The sequence below is a fragment of the Perognathus longimembris genome, chromosome 17 (assembly GCF_023159225.1).
Source record: "Perognathus longimembris pacificus isolate PPM17 chromosome 17, ASM2315922v1, whole genome shotgun sequence".
Taxonomy (NCBI): Eukaryota; Metazoa; Chordata; class Mammalia; order Rodentia; family Heteromyidae; genus Perognathus; species Perognathus longimembris.
Genome location: NC_063177.1, coordinates 19,782,003 through 19,797,774, shown reverse-complemented (window position 1 = coordinate 19,797,774; position 15,772 = coordinate 19,782,003). Strand labels below are relative to the sequence as shown.

Sequence of the window (15,772 nt, the reverse complement as noted above, 5' to 3'; positions counted from 1 at the left end):
TGGCGGAATTAAAGTGATGGGATCGAGGGTAAACTCCCTGGAGTGAGCCTGTCCAGGTGAAGAAGATTCCAGATCCTAGACAGAGGCTGGCTCAGTTATGGACCAGGTAGTACCCTGACCTAACTTAAATTGTTCAAGGTAAGCACTGCCCCCCACCCAGGAAGCCACCAGCTCTGCTGTGCAGATTTTCAGGCGATCCATGTGCATTCTGCACTTCTTGCCTTCTGTCCTTTATCTAGGCAGATCAGGGGCTCTGAGGAAACTGCTGGAATTCCAGGTGAGGATAAGTCCTTTCTAGTATCCTGTGAGAGAACAGAGAGAAGTTCAGAGTTGGTATGAGGAGTGTGCTCTGTCTGGGGGAGTGACATAGGATTGACATGGGTGGGCTGGCCCAGGTGTTTCTCACCTCAGTCCCTCCCTCCCTAAACTAGAATAGTTCTGCCACCATAACCCTATCTTTAACATGGGGACAGAGCGGGCCGAGGGGATCCAGAACAGAGGGCAAGCGCGAGTGATAAAAGGATCCCTCCTTTATATGAGGAAGGCCTCCTGGAGGATCAGCAAAGTCAGCCTGGGGTGAGACACCCCCAGGAGAAGGGTGTGAGGGATGGAGGAACCATTTCCCGTGAAGAGTAGGAGAGAGCGGAAACCTTTAGGGTCAGAGCTGGGCATTACCCAATCAGAATGGCCGGAATGAAGAGAAGGCCAGCTCCCAGGAGGAAGGGGAAGCCCTTCATGAAGTTCAGAGTGGCTGGGTAGAGCGAGTTGAAGATGCCAGAGGCTGTCAGCATGGCCAAACTATTCACACAGGCCACAGCAGAAAAGAGAGCACCTGTGAAGAAGAAATAGAAAACACGTTCCAGAGTTTGCAAGCCCCAGGGTCGATCCTGGCCCCACCACCTCACCTCACATCTGTGTGACCCGGGGCAAGGCACTTAACCTCTCTGTATCTCATCTCCTTCACCTGTGAATCCCAGTGTGTCAAGATTCAATAAAGTCATGCATGGAAAACTCCTGGCACAGAGAGGCTACTAAATAAATGATTTATTAAGTTCCGAGCAAAAATACATGGGATGTCTTTTCTGTGTATGTGTATGCCAGTACAGGGTCTTTAACTCCAGGCTCTGGGCTCGGGCTTGGCTTTTATGCTCACAGCTGGCACTCATCATTACAGCCACACCTTCACTTCTGACTTTGTGCTGGTTAACTGGAAAGAAGAGTCTCTTGGCTTTGTCTACCCAGGCTGACTTTGAACCTTGATCCTTAGATCTCAGCCTCCTGAGTAGCTAGGACTATAGGTGTGGGCCCACCTAAGTAAAGACTGTTCTTTACTTCTATTCTGCTTGACATCTCTGGGCACAGTGAAGGGAAGAAAAAGCTTATGAAGGAAATGAATGAAGCACCACGGTTCCAGGATACCTGGGCCCAGAGTAGGCTGTGTGCTGCACCAGGATCTGTTACCAGCAGATCGTCCTTCTAGGACAGACGTTTCCAGATGGAGTCTGGGTGCAGAGTACAGAGCAGCTGTTTTCATACAATGGTGCCAGCAGAATGCAACTTGCAAAATGAGCAACAACCCAACAGACACTGAGATTAAACTGCAAGGGCCTATAGTTGTCACCAAGAGCAAACACTCATATCACAGATGAGGAAACCAAAGTCCAGGACTGAAACCCAGCTCCTGAGATGCACATCTCTTAAAAACAGATCTGTATTTGCATCCTGGTTCTACCCTTTACTCAGTAGCCTTGGGGGAGTCAAGGTGGCCCCTGGGCCTTTGTTTCTTCATCTGTCCATTAGGGATAATAAAACCTGTCTTGCAAGGCTGCCTGTCTCCTCTGGGCTGGAACACTATGACTCCAGGGAAGCAGAGAACCTAGGATCACTACAGCCCCTTCACAGGCTGAAAAGCTGAGGTGTAGGGACTAAGTCTTTTGCTACTTTATGGCATTTCTGGGTTTCCCAGAAAGAACATGATCATGCTCTACTGACTGTAACCTAGACTCTGCAGAGTCAAAGTCCAGAGCAGTCAGTCTTCTGCCAGCCCTGGGCCATGTGACAGAAGGGCATCTGTGTAGGTCTTAACCCCTCTGGCATGGGAGAGAAGAGAACAGGCTCTTCCCTCTCAGGATGGCCCAAGTGCACCACTGGGCATGAGCAACCAGCTGGAGACAGACCCCGACTCTTACCCTGTTCCGAATTGCCCACCAACTTGGACAGTTTAGCCCGGATGACAGGTGTGGTGACTAGTGACAAGAAGAGCAAGCCATACCCTGTGGAAAAAGAAACAATCAGGAAAGTGGCTCTGAGGGGTGAGGCACCCAGGGAGAGGCAGCAGGGCTCCTATACAGACCACATGTGGGACTTAAGTTAGACCTAGAAAGAACTTCCTGGATAGTGAGGGTAGGGAGACCATCCATGCTTGGCAGGAACAGAGGCATGCCACCCTTCTTTTTTTTTTTTTTTTTGCCAGTCCTGGGCCTTGGACTCAGGGCCTGAGCACTGTCCCTGGCTTCTTCCCACTCAAGCCACAGCGCCACTTCTCGCCGTTTTCTGTATATGTGGTGCTGGGGAATCGAACTCAGTGCCTCATGTATATGAGGCAAGCTCTCTTGCCACTAGGCCATATCCCCAGCTCCCAGGCCACCCTTCTCTAGGCTCACTTATCTGCTTGCCTTTCACAGATGAGCATAATGACTTTTTTTTTTTTTTTGCCAGTCCTGGGGCTTGAACTCAGGGCCTGGGTACTGTCCCTGAGCTTCTTTTGCTCAAGGCTAGCACTCTACCACTTGAACCACAGCACCACTTGCAGCCTTTTCTGTTTATATGGTATTGAGGAATTGAACCCAGGGCTTCATGCACACTAGGCAAGCATCCTACCACTAAGCCACTGAACTTAATTCCCAGCCCTGAGCATAATGCTTTCTTGCCAAAATAGCTCTAGTGGCCACAGCAGGCATCATTCACCCACTTAGCACCTAGTGGAGAGATGGTAGGGCATAGAACACAAGCATGGGCTTGTTCAATCCCAGGTACTGTTTACTTTGTGTGACCTAGATTATTGACCTCTCTGAGGCCACCTTCCAGTCTGGGAAAGGAGGACAACAGCTCCACTGTCATGGAATGGCTGTGCCTAGCAGGAGGCTGAACAATGCAATACCCTCCCATCCTTGTCAGGTACATCAGATCCTGGAATCTGTAAACAATATCTCATTTGGAAAATGGGTCTGCACGTATTTGATTAAGGGAAGGATCGTGAGAGGGCAAGATTGCCCTGGACTGTGAGGCTAGGCCCTAAATGCAAATTACACAGACCCCATCAAAGGTAGCCAAGAGATCTGACACAGACGCAATGGAGAAGGCACAAAGGGGAAGAACAGGTACTGTGACCAGAGAGCTTCAGACTGGTGGATGTGACCACAAGCCAAGGGATGAGGGCAGCCATGGGGAGCTGAGGAGGTGAGAAACGGCTTTTCTCCTGCAGCCTGGCCTTGCAGCACCTTGATTTCAGTCTAGTGATCTTGGAGTTTGGGCCTCCAGAACTGTTAAGAGAATATACTTCTGTGGTAATCTGAAACAAATACGGGTGATGCAGAGGTAACGTCTAGAGAGAGCATGTCACCGTAAGGACAGTTTCCTTTTGCATTCAGGATAACACTGTTTCTCAGTAACGATTCCTATCCCTCGTATGACTATTGCCTCCTAGATAAAACTCACTCCGATAATCCTAGCTACTCAGGAGGCTGAGATCTGAGGACTGCAGTTCACAGATAGCCCGGGAAGTACAGTCCATGAGACTCTCATCTCTAATTTAAATAACCCTTCCCTCTCCCCCCCAAAAAAAACAACAAACAACAACCCTGTAAGTGGAGTTGTGGCTCAAGTGGTAGAGGGCTAGTCTTGAGTAAAAAAGCCCAGAAGCTCAGAAACAGCACCCAGGCCCTGAGTTCTAGCTCTAGGACTGGCAACACACACACACACACACACACACACACACACACACACACACACACACACACACACACACACACACCACCTTCCAATTCCTTAACAGGAAACAGGATCCACCCCACCCCCCAAATACAATTCTGCTGAGATTTCCTAGAGCAACGGCAGTGTCTTTATCATTTCAGCACCGCAAGGGCTTCATGCATAATCAAAGGTACCTAGTCCTCCTGGCCCAGGCAAAAATACATTCTCAAGACTACATCTCAACCAAGGGATGGGTACAGTGGCATATGCCTGTCATCTCCAGAGACAAAGGGAAGCACAAATAGGAGGATCAATAGCCCGAGTTGGCCATGGCATAAAGGAAGACTACCTTGAAAATAACCAACACAAAAGGGGCCTGGATGCATGATCCAAGTGGAAGAGTACCTGCCTAGTGCTCACAAGACCCAGAGTTCAATCTCCAATACCTGGTCCCTTGAGCTTTTCTGTCTGACAAGCAACTGTCACATCAAATCTGTGACTACTGAACAGCTGACTCTGAACATACATGTTAAGGTACTACCAAAATAAATCTGCTCCTTAAAAAAAAGTTAGCTTCTTCAATCCCTATCCAGCTTCCCCTTCCAACCAAAACATAAAAATAAAAATAAATAAAAAGGAGAAGAGAAAGGGGGTAGGGAGGAGAAGAGGAAGAACAGGAAGTGAGAAAAACTAGGCAAGCAAGAATTTCAGATGTGTGGCTTGAGAGACTGGCTATGAAAAATAAAAAGTTGGACATCATGGGTTAAGCCTATAATCCTAGCTACTCGGGAGACAGAGAGAGATCAAGGGATATCATGGCTCAATTCCAGCCTAGGTATAAAAAGTTCATGAGACTCCCTCTCAATACAATACAAAGAGTAGGTGTGGTGGTATGTGCCTGTGGTGGTATCTACCTGTCACCCAAGCTTCAAGAGGAAGTACAATGCTTGAGCACAGTGGCACACACCTGCCATCCCAACTACACAGGAAGCCTAAATAGAATGGTCATCTAGTTCCTCCAGGCAGAAACTGGAGACTTTATTCCAAAAAGTACAACACAAAAAGGGCTGAGGTGGAGCTTAAGTGGTAGAGTACCTGCCTAACAAGTACAGGGCCCTGAATCCAACAACAAAAGTAATAATAGAAACAAGCTCAGTGCTAGTGGCTCATGCCTGTAATCCTAGATACTCAGGAGGCTAAGATCTGAGGATCCAAGTTTGAAGTCAGCCTGGGCAGGAAAGTCTGTGAGACTCTTATCTCCAATTAACCACCAAAGAGCCAGAAGTGGAGCTGTGTGACTCAAGTGGTACAGTACAATCCTTGAGCAGAGAAAAAAAAATCTCAGAGAATGCACAAGCCCTGAGTTCAAGCCCCAGAACTGGCACACATGCACATGGGCACACATACACACAGAAAATTTTTTTAAAAGCTGACCAAGATACTTGGAAGAGGTCCTATAATTCCTATCAGAGGCCTGAGGCCTGAGACATTCATTAATGGCTTGGACTTTGCTTAAGAACACTGTGAACGAGTTGTGTGAGGCCAAGGGGTAAAGCAATTAGTGTATGAGCCCTACTTGTCTTTGTGAATTGCTAATATTTATAGTTAAACCTGCATTAATTACTTTGACCCTTGAAGCTCTGCTTTTTCTGTATATCAAATATGCTATTTTTCTAAGGTTTCCTGTTTTCCTTTGGTGCAGGCTCGGGGCATAACTATGCATGCATAGGCACAGGCTTGAACCACACTGAGGACAACGAGTAACTGACATCCTCACCTGCCATTTTCACCTCATGCCTCTGGTTCTAGCTGTCCCTCCATCCACACACTTTACCTGTAAACATGAGGGGTGTAATGGTTGCAAACGCAAAGACCACCATGCCCAAGATGTTGAAGACCAAGCCGATCTCAGCTACCCACACGTCCGCCAGGCAGAACTGCATTAGCCTCAGGCAGAGCACGCTGGTGAGATAGGGAAGGTGCTGAGCTGCAGAACCATAGCCAATCAGCTTCGAGTCCCAGCAGAGGGGTGAGCTCAGCTCATAGAGGGTCAGGATGTCCTGGGCCCCAAAGTGCACAGTAATAACCAAGAAGATGGCTAGAGAGTACAGGGCTATATGCTTCCGGGACTTTTCTGGAGCTGGCGCCACGTAGAGCTGGAAAATGGATCGGTGATGATGGAGAGTGAAGAGCTGGGTGGACTTTGGTTCCTTCACGGTCTCACCAAAGCAGAATGCTGCGTAGAGAGTCATGACAATCAACAAGGCCAAGGCCAGCCAGAAGGGGTTGGCATAACCTTGGGCCCGAAGCCAGTGGCCCCCGAGAAGGCTCGCCAGCATCCCAGCCACACCAATGCAGGCTTCCAGCAAGGCCATCCGGAAAGTGCGGCTGTGGCTGGAGCTGACATCGGCCACGGAGGCAAAGCTAGCAGCTAGCAGACCATTAAAATCACCAAAGAAGGCACAAAGGATGCGGCCCAGCACAAAGAAGCCAACGTGGAGCTCCAGCTGGACAATGAAGATTGACACCACGGCCTGGAGCAGAAGGCCTAGTGAGGCCAGCACCAGTAGTGGGCGGCGGCCCACGCGGTCACTCCAGGCTCCCAGCAGGGTAGACCAGAAAATTCCCACCAGGAAGCCACCCAGGTTCATGTAGAGGGTCCAGTGGGAGGTAAGGGTCTCTACTTCCTGTAGGGAGACAAAGACCAGAGAGCAGTTCCTCACTTGTGTTGCCTGTCTTCCACACATGGCTACCTTGCATAGAGTGGAGGACTTTCTTTGAGCTGTAAACCTTAGAGAATCTTCAGACAACTTTTTTTTTTTTATTAATTGAACATAAATTTTTTTACAAGGTGTTGTGCAAAAAGGGTGTAGTTACATAGTAGGGTAGTGTGTACATTTCTTATGATATCTTACACCTATCCTTTGTCTAGGTCAGGTAGACAAATATGCAATATACAATGTATCAAGAACATATACAGTATTCACAGACTTGGTCTCTACTGTCTCTCCGTCTCCCTTTGTTAACAGTCATATATCAGGGAGATCATGCCCCTTTGTTTTCTGTGTTCTAGGCTTGTCTCACTCAACATTATTTGTTCGAGTTCTGACCATTTCCCTGCGAATACCAATATTTCACCATTCCTAATCGCTATGTAGTATTCCATTGTGTATAAGTACCATATTTTTTGGATCCATTCGTCTGTGGAGGGGCATCTGGGTTGTTTCCATATTTTGGCTATTGTGAATTGTGCCGCGATAAACATGGAAGTACAAATGTCTTTTTGATATCTTGGGTTTTGCTGTTTAGGATAGATGCCTAGGAGTGGTATGGCTGGGTCATAGGGTAGGTCTATATTGAGCTGCTTTTTTTTTTTTTTTTTTTGGCCAGTCCTGGGCCTTGGACTCAGGGCCTGAGCACTGTCCCTGGCTTCTTCCCGCTCAAGGCTAGCACTCTGCCACTTGAGCCACAGCGCCGCTTCTGGCCGTTTTCTGTATATGTGGTGCTGGGGAATCGAACCTAGGGCCTCGTGTATCTGAGGCAGGCACTCTTGCCACTAGGCTATATCCCCAGCCCTATATTGAGCTTTTTGAGAAACCTCCATACTGTTCTCCAAAGTGGTTGTACTAATTTGCACTCCCACCAACAATGGAGAAGGGTTCCTCTTTCCCCACAGCCCCTCCAGCATTTGTTGTTTCCTGAGTTCAGAGTATAGGCCATTCTAACTGGGGTGAGGTGGTATCTCAGGGTTGTTTTTATTTGCATTTCCTTTACTAGCAGGGATGTTGAGCATTTCCTCATGTGTTTCTTTGCCATTTTTATATCTTCTCTTGTGAAGTCTCTCTTTAGCTCTTTTTGTTTTGTTTTGTTTTTTTGGCCAGTCCTGGGGCTTGGACTCAGGGCCTGAGCACTGTCCCTGGCTTCTTATTTTGCTCAAGGCTAGCACTCTGCCACTTGAGCCACAGCGCCCCCTCTGGCCATTTTCTGTATATGTGGTGCTGGGGAATCGAACCCAGGGCCTCATGTATATGAGGCAGGCACTCTTGCCACTAGGCCATATCCCCAGCCCTCTCTTTAGCTCTTTTGCCCATTTCCTAATAGGTTTATTGGGCTTGGAGGGGCTTAGTTTTTTGAGTTCTCTGTAGATGACCGATATCAGGCCTTTGTCTGTTGCTGTGCTGGTAAATATCCTTTCCCATATCCTTGGCTGTCTTTCTATTTTGGTGGCTATGACCTTAGCTGTGCAGAAACTTTTTAATTTGTAGTAGTCCTATTTGTCGAGTCTTTCCCCTATTTGTTGTGCCCCTGGGACTCTATTCAGGAAGTTCCTTCCTGTGCCTATAAGTTCTAGCGTCTTTCCTATTCTGTCTTTCAGTAGTTTCAAGGATTCAGGTCTGATATTGAGGTCCTTGATCCATTTTGAGTTGATCTTGGCCAGTTTTTGTTTTGGCCAGTCCTGGGCCATGGACTCAGGGCCTGAGCACTGTCCCTGGCTTCTTCCCGCTCAAGGCTAGCACTCTGCCACCTGAGCCACAGCGCCACTTCTGGCCGTTTTCCATATATGTGGTGCTGGGGAATTGAACCGAGAGCTTCATGTGTAGGAGGCAAGCACTCTTGCCACTAGGCCATATTCCCGGCCTTCAGACAACTCTTAAAAGCATTGAGTAGGGGCAGTGGTGCCTCATGCCTGTAATTCTAGCCACTCAGGAGGCTGAGCTCTGATGATCACGGTTCAAAGCCAGCCTAGGTAGAAGATTTCATGAGACTCTTTTTTTTTTTTTTTTTTTTTTTTTTTTGCCAGTCCTGGGCCTTGGACTCAGTGCCTGAGCACTGTCCCTGGCTTCTTCTTGCTCAAGGCTAGCACTCTGCCACTTGAGCCACAGCGCCACTTCTGGCCATTTTCTGTATATGTGGTGCTGGGAAATCGAACCCAGGGCTTCATGTATATGAGGCAAGCGCTCTTGCCACTAGGCCATATCCCCAGCCCTCATGAGACTCTTAATATCCAATTAACCATCAAAAAGCCAAAAGTGGAGCTGTGGCTCAATTAGCAAAGTGCTAGTTAGGTTAGGAGTGGAAAAATGCTCAGGGACAGAGCCCAGGCCCTGTGTTCAAGCTCTAGCAAATAAATAAATAAATTAAAATAAATAATCGATTCCTCAACACCACATAACCAGAAAAAGCCATAAGTGGCACTGTGGCTCAAGTGGTAGAGTGCTAGCCTTGAACAAAAGGAAGCCAGGGGCAGTGCTCAGGCCCTGAGTTCAAGCTCTAGGACTGGCAAAATAAATAAATAATAAATAGCCCCAAATGGCAACTCCTTTTGTACAACTAAGATAATAATGATAAAGTGTTTCTTTGGTGTTTTTTTTTTTTTTTTGCCAGTCCTGGGGCTTGGACTCAGGGCCTGGGCACTGTCCCTGGCTTCTTTTTGCTCAAGGCTAGCACTCTGCCACTTGAGCCACAGTGCCACTTCTGGCCTTTTCTGTATATATGGTGCTGGGGAATTGAACCCAGGGCCTCATCATGTGTACGAGGCAAGCACTCTTGCCACTAGGCCATATCCCCAGCCCTAAAGTGGTTTTTTTTTTTTTTTTTTTTTATCCTTACTTTATTTTTGTGCTGGTCCTGGGCTTGAACTGAGGACCTGGGAGCTTTCTTTCTCTGAGCTTCCAAGCACAAGGCTAGCCCTTTAGCACTTGAGCCACAGCTCCACTTCTTGCTCTCTTGGATAGTTAATTGGAGATCAGAGTCTTGGGGCCTTTCCTGCCCCAAGGATGGCTTCGAACCATGATCCTCAGATCTTCAGCCTCATGAGTAGCTGGGATTGCAGATGCTTCTTCTCCAGGCTAGGCTTTGATGGACAGCCCAGTTCCCCGGAAGTCCCCCCAACCCCCCCCCCCCACCCTGCCACGTTTGCTCTGGCCCCGCCTCTCGGCTCCCCAAGCTCCGCCCCCAGCTCCTGCCCTGAGCGCCGGGGGGGGGCGGGGGGGGCGGGGGGGGCGGGGGGTGGGGGGGCCTCGTGAGGGAACGGGGTGCCTCGCTACCTGCATGGCGGGGTTGGCGCTGTGGTTGCCACAGCCTCCCCGGTCGCGGGTGCCATTGTAGCCCAGGTCGGTGCTGAATCGGTGCCACAGGTACTGCGTGGTGAGAGGGCCCTGCAGGACCAGCGCGAAGTTGGCCAGGAAGACCACGGGCTCCACGGGGCCGCGGCAGAGCGCGCGGCAGAGCGCGCGGCAGGGCCGGGGCTCGCCTTGGGGGCTGGCGCGGCCCTCCATGCGCAGGCGCACGCGAGGGGTCGCGGCGGGAACCTGGCCAGCTGCGAGGATACGTGCGCGTGACGCCTGGCTCCGGGACCCGCGGCTGTCTGCGCCTGCGCTGGCTCGCGCCGCGCTTCTTAAAGTCTGGAGGGGCGGGGCGTGACGCCTCAGCCCCCAGACTCCAGCCCCGCCTGCTCTCTGCGCTGGGTGTGCCGGGTTCGGGGCCCATTGCCCTGATTCCGCAGGGTGACCGCACCTGTGCGCAGCACACGGATCCCTCCCCGGCCTAGGAACAGTCATAACAAAAGCATCAATAATTAACGTTTATTGAGCACTTACTGTGTGCTGGACACAGTGTTGAACTGTCAATCTCCCCATAGCACTGTAGGCTAGCCACTGTGAAGGATCGGAATCTACAGGTGTGAAGCCAGGCCAAGGGAGGACACAGGACTCCCAGTGCCCCGGCAGGAGGCAGCTTTGAAAGGAGCCCTGTAGCTTCAACCTGACCTGGAGTCTGCCCCTGTCTTTGTTGTGCTACTTACCTCCCATAGGCTCTTTTTCCCCCCAATTAATACATTCATTAATTTTTTGGCCAGTCCTGGGCCTTGAACTCAGGGCCTGAGCACTGTCCCTGGCTTCTTCCCTCTCAAGGCTAGCACTCTGCCACTTGAGCCACAGCGCCGCTTCTGGCCGTTTTTCTGTATATGTGGTGCTGGGGAATCGAACCTAGGGCCTCGTGTATCCGAGGCAGGCACTCTTGCCACTAGGCTATATCCACAGCCCCATTCATTAATATTTTATTAGCATACATTAGTTGTACAAGGGAGGGTTCATTGTGGCATTTCCATACATACGTGCAATGTAACCTCACCTCTGTCATTCCCTTTGCGAGTCTCATTCCCTTCGTGAGTGTGCACGCACTAGTCCTGAGGCTTGAGCTCAGAACCTGGGTGCTCTACCACTTCAACCACAGCTCTTCTTGTGGGGGCGTGTGTGTGTGTGTGTGTAATTAGAGATTTAAGAGTCTCACGGATTTTGCTACCCAAGCTGGCTTCAAACCATAATCCTCAGCTGGGAATATGGCCTAGTGGCAAGAGTGCTTGCCTCCTATACATGAAACCCTGGGTTCGATTCCCAAGCACCACATACATAGAACACTGCCAGAAGTGGTGCTGTGGCTCAAGTGGCAGAGTGCTAGCCTTGAGCAAAAAGAAGCCAAAGACAGTGTTCAGGCCCTGAGTCCAAGGCCCAGGACTGGCCAAAAAAAACAAAACAAAACAAACCCATAATCCTCAGATATCAGGATTTCAGGCACCCCCCCTTCTTAAAACAATTTCAATTGTTTTTTGGTTGTTTTGTTGTCGTTGTTTTGCCAGTCCTGGGGCTTGGGACTCGGGGCCTGGGCACTGTCCTTGACTTCTTTTTGCTCAAGGCTAGCACTCTACCACTTGAGCCACAGCACCACTTCTGGCCGTTTTCTATATATGTGATGCTGGGGAGTCAAACCCAGGGCTTCATGCATACAAAGCAAGCACTCTACTGCTAAGCCACATTCACAGCCCTCAATTGGTTTTACTGTTCTATTTTTATACATGAATATAAAGTACGTATGGACCATACTTCCATTTTCAATCTCCACTCATCCTATACCCCCCTTTAGTACAATAGTAGTTTGCAAGTAGGTTCTTTTTTGTTTTGGGTTCTTTTTGGTTTTGTTTGCATATCCTGGGGTTTGAACTCTGGGCCTGGGCACTGTCCCTGAGATTTTGTGTTCAAGGCTAGTGCTCTACCACTTTGAACCACAGCTACACTTCCAGTTTTCTGGTGGTGAATTGGATATAAGAGTCTCATTAGCTGGACACTGGTGTCTCACACCTGTAATCCTAGCTACTCAGGAGGCTGAGATCTGAGGATTTTGGTTCAAAGCCAGCGCAGGCAGGAAAGTCCTTTAGACTCTTACCTCCAATTAAAGACCAGAAAACTGGAAATGGCACTGTGACTGTGATAGAGCATTGCTCTGGGTTCTAATCCCACAACGGACAAAGAAAGAGAGAGAGAGAGAGGAAGAAAGAAAGAAAGAAAGAAAGAAAGAAAGAAAGAAAGAAAGAAAGAAAGAAAGAAAGAAAGAAAGAAAGGAAGAAGAGAAATTTTGTGTTCAAGGCTAGTGCTCTACCACTTTGAACCACAGCTACACTTCCAGTTTTCTGGTGGTGAATTGGATATAAGAGTCTCATTAGCTGGACACTGGTGTCTCACACCTGTAATCCTAGCTACTCAGGAGGCTGAGATCTGAGGCTTTTGGTTCAAAGCCAGCGCAGGCAGGAAAGTCCATTAGACTCTTACCTCCAATTAAAGACCAGAAAACTGGAAATGGCACTGTGACTGTGATAGAGCATTGCTCTGGGTTCTAATCCCACAACAGACAAAGAAAGAGAGAGAGAGAGAGGAAGAAAGAAAGAAAGAAAGGAAGAAAGAAAGAAAGAAAGAAAGAAAGAAAGAAAGAGAAAGAAGAGAAAGTGGGGGTGAGGCTTGCTTTGAACTGTGATCCTCAGATTTCAAACTCCTCAGTAGCTAGGAACACAGGTGTGAGACACCAGCGCCCAGCTGCAAGTCTGTGGTATGTGATACAGGGATTTGAACTCAAAGCCTCATACATGCTAGGTGCTGTACTGCTGAGCCACACCTGTAGCCCTGCAATTCCTCAGCTGTATAAAAAGCTACTTCAGGGCTGGGGATATAGCCTAGTGGCAAGAGTTCCTGCCTCAGATACACGAGGCCCTAGGTTCGATTCCCCAGCACCACATATACAGAAAACGGCCAGAAGCGGCGCTGTGGCTCAAGTGGCAGAGTGCTAGCCTTGAGCTGGAAGAAGCCAGGGACAGTGCTCAGGCCCTGAGTCCAAGGCCCAGGACTGGCAAAAAAAAAAATAAATAAAAATAAAAAGCTACTTCAAAAAGGTGTTGGGAAAGAACAGGATCTGGTACATTCAAAGTGTTATTATAGTGAAGTGTGGTGCTGCTGGTATGTGATCCCAGCTAAGGGAAGGTTGTAGGTAGAGAGGATTGTGGTTTCAGGCTAGCTCTGGAAAAAAAAAAAAAAAAACTTGAGACTTTACTTGAAAAATAGTCAAAGCAAAACAAGACTTAGACCAGGTGCCGGTGGCTCATGCCTTTAATCCTGGCAACTCAGGAGGCTGAGATCTGAGGATTGCAGTTCAAAGCCACCCCAGGGAGCAAAGTCTATAAGACTCTTATATCTAATTAACTATTAGAAAATTGGAAGTAGCGCTATGGCTTAAAGTGTGAGAGCGCCAGCCTTGAGCAAAAAAGCTCATTGACAGTGCCCAGGCCTGGAGTTCAAGCCCCACAACTGACAACCACAACAACAACAAGACTTGGAATGTTAGCCATTTCATGGGTGCTTCCTGGAGAACATGATAGACTGTAGATCATTCCTTTTTTTTTTTTTTTTTTTTTCTTGTCCTGGGGCTTGAACTCAGGGCCTGGCTGCTCTTCCTGGGTTTCATTTTGCTCAAGGCTAGCACTCTACCACTGGAGCCACAGTGCCACTTCCAGTATTTTCTGATTCGATTTAAGATTCTCACAGGCTGGACTCGGTGGCTCATGCCTGTAATCCTAGCTACTCAGGAAGATGAGATCTGAGGATCATGGTTCAAAGCCAGCCCAGGCAGGAAAGTCCATGAGACTCTTATCTCCAATTAACCACCAGAAAACTGGAAGTGGCTCTGTGGCTCAAGTGGTAGAGCACTAGCCTTGAGCTGAAGAGCTCAGAGACAGCGCCCAGGCCCAGAATTCAAGCCCTATGACAGACAAAAAACATCTCCAAGACCGACAGGAAAAAGAAAAAAAGATTCTTACCAACTTTCCTGTTTGGGTTGGTTTCAAATTGTGATCCTCAGATCTCAGCCTCCTGAGTAGCTAGGAGTACAGATGTGAGCCACTGGCACCCAGCCATATTTGGTTTTAATTAGCACTCTCAATTCAAGTATTTTGAATCATCCTGAAAGAAAAAGGGAAGGAGGGCTGGGAATATGGCCTAGTGTCAAGAGTGCTTGCCTCGTATACATACAGGTGCAGGCTGGCAAGGCTGCCATTTTGGTGAGGGATCCTCTTTGTGTGTTATAAACATCCCCTCTGTCCCCACCTCCAAGAACTATTTAGCTGGGAGTGTCCAAGCACGTCTCTAAAGTCTCTCAGAGCTCACTGTGCATGTATCCCAGACCTGAAGAGCAGGGTAATGAGAGCCCAATGCACATCCTTCAGAGACCATGGCAGACATCATTAATGGATCACAGGACTCTCCCACCAAGCCAAGAGAAATAGGCCATGTCCATGCAGTAATCAAGGAATCCTGGCACAATCCTCACATCCCTCCTTGAATTTTGAAGCATGAGATGATGAAAAGGTCCCACAAAAACAACAGAAAGAAAAAAAATGGGCAAAGGTTTTCTTTCAGTAGGAAAGGTGAGTCTGTGAGAGAAAGTAAGAGCACATATCAAATTAGGAAATCTGAGGCCATGGTGGCCCATTGAGCCCCAGGTCTCATGTTCACAAAAAAGGACTTTTTTGTTGGTCATGGGGCTTGAACTCTGGGCCTGGGAACTGTCCTTGGCTTCCTTTTTGCTCAAGGCTAGCACTCTACCACTTGAGCCACAGTACCACTTCCCATTTTTCTGGTGGTTAATTGGAGATGAGAATTGTGGGGCACGCCCAGCTGGCCCCGCCTGCCTTCCGCCCTGGGCTCTCGTGTGGCTATTACCGGAACTGGAAAGGCGGTTCTAGCTGGCCCCACCTCCCAGCCTTGGGACCACGTGTGGCCAAGATGGTGAACCCAGAGGCGGTCCTGTGGGCTGTGATATAGAATTAGGCCGCCTCTTAGGATTGGTCCCTCTGCCCTCCACCCTTGACGGACAGCTCAGGCCCCCTCTCAGTCCCTAGCTAGGTGCGCTTACACTCCTTCCATTCCTGCCACTTTAAGGCCGAAGCTCCTCCCAAATAAAGCGAGTCTCCTGGGCAGTCTGAGTGTCCTCCAGCAACAGGGGGGCTGGGTGCATACAGTCCATCCACCCTTCACCTTTTCTTGGCCCGCCTACATCAGGGCGCGATTCCCCGCCTCTGCCGCTGGTCAGGAGAGCGCTGGGGGCGAAGGACCCCTGACAGAGAATCTCATGGCCTTTCCTGCCCCAGCTGGCTTTGAACCGCAATCTCTAGATCTCAGTCTTTTGAGTAGCTAGGATTACTGGCATAAGCCAGCAGCACTCAGTTTAGAACTTAGCCTAAGAAATCACTTCCAGGACTGACAGCTTGGGGATCCTGAGGGTTCCCCCACTCAAGGCTAGCACTCTAGCACTTGAGCAACAGCTCCACTTCCAGCTCTTTTGATTGGAGATTAGAATCTCAAAGGACCTTCCTGCCCAGGCTGGTTCCGAACTGAGATACTCAGATCTCAGACTCCTGAGTAGCTAGGATTAAAGGTGTGAGCCATCAGTACCCAGCTTCTTTCCTTTTTCTTTTGATGAC

At 49.0% G+C, this 15,772-nt stretch overlaps 1 protein-coding gene across 1 annotated transcript; it reads right to left on the bottom strand.

Annotated features, from left to right (window-relative positions):
• Nucleotides 1–2: 2 nt before the first annotated feature.
• Slc46a1 (solute carrier family 46 member 1) lies at nucleotides 3–10,291 on the bottom strand. Its single transcript, XM_048366035.1, has 5 exons — nucleotides 10,020–10,291; nucleotides 5,807–6,659; nucleotides 2,190–2,273; nucleotides 676–832; nucleotides 3–302 (listed from the first exon to the last, which is right to left on the bottom strand). The coding sequence occupies exons 1-5, from the start codon at nucleotides 10,248–10,250 to the stop codon at nucleotides 245–247; spliced, it is 1,383 nt and encodes a 460-aa protein (XP_048221992.1). The 5' UTR covers nucleotides 10,251–10,291; the 3' UTR covers nucleotides 3–244.
• Between the last annotated feature and the right edge of the window lie 5,481 nt (nucleotides 10,292–15,772).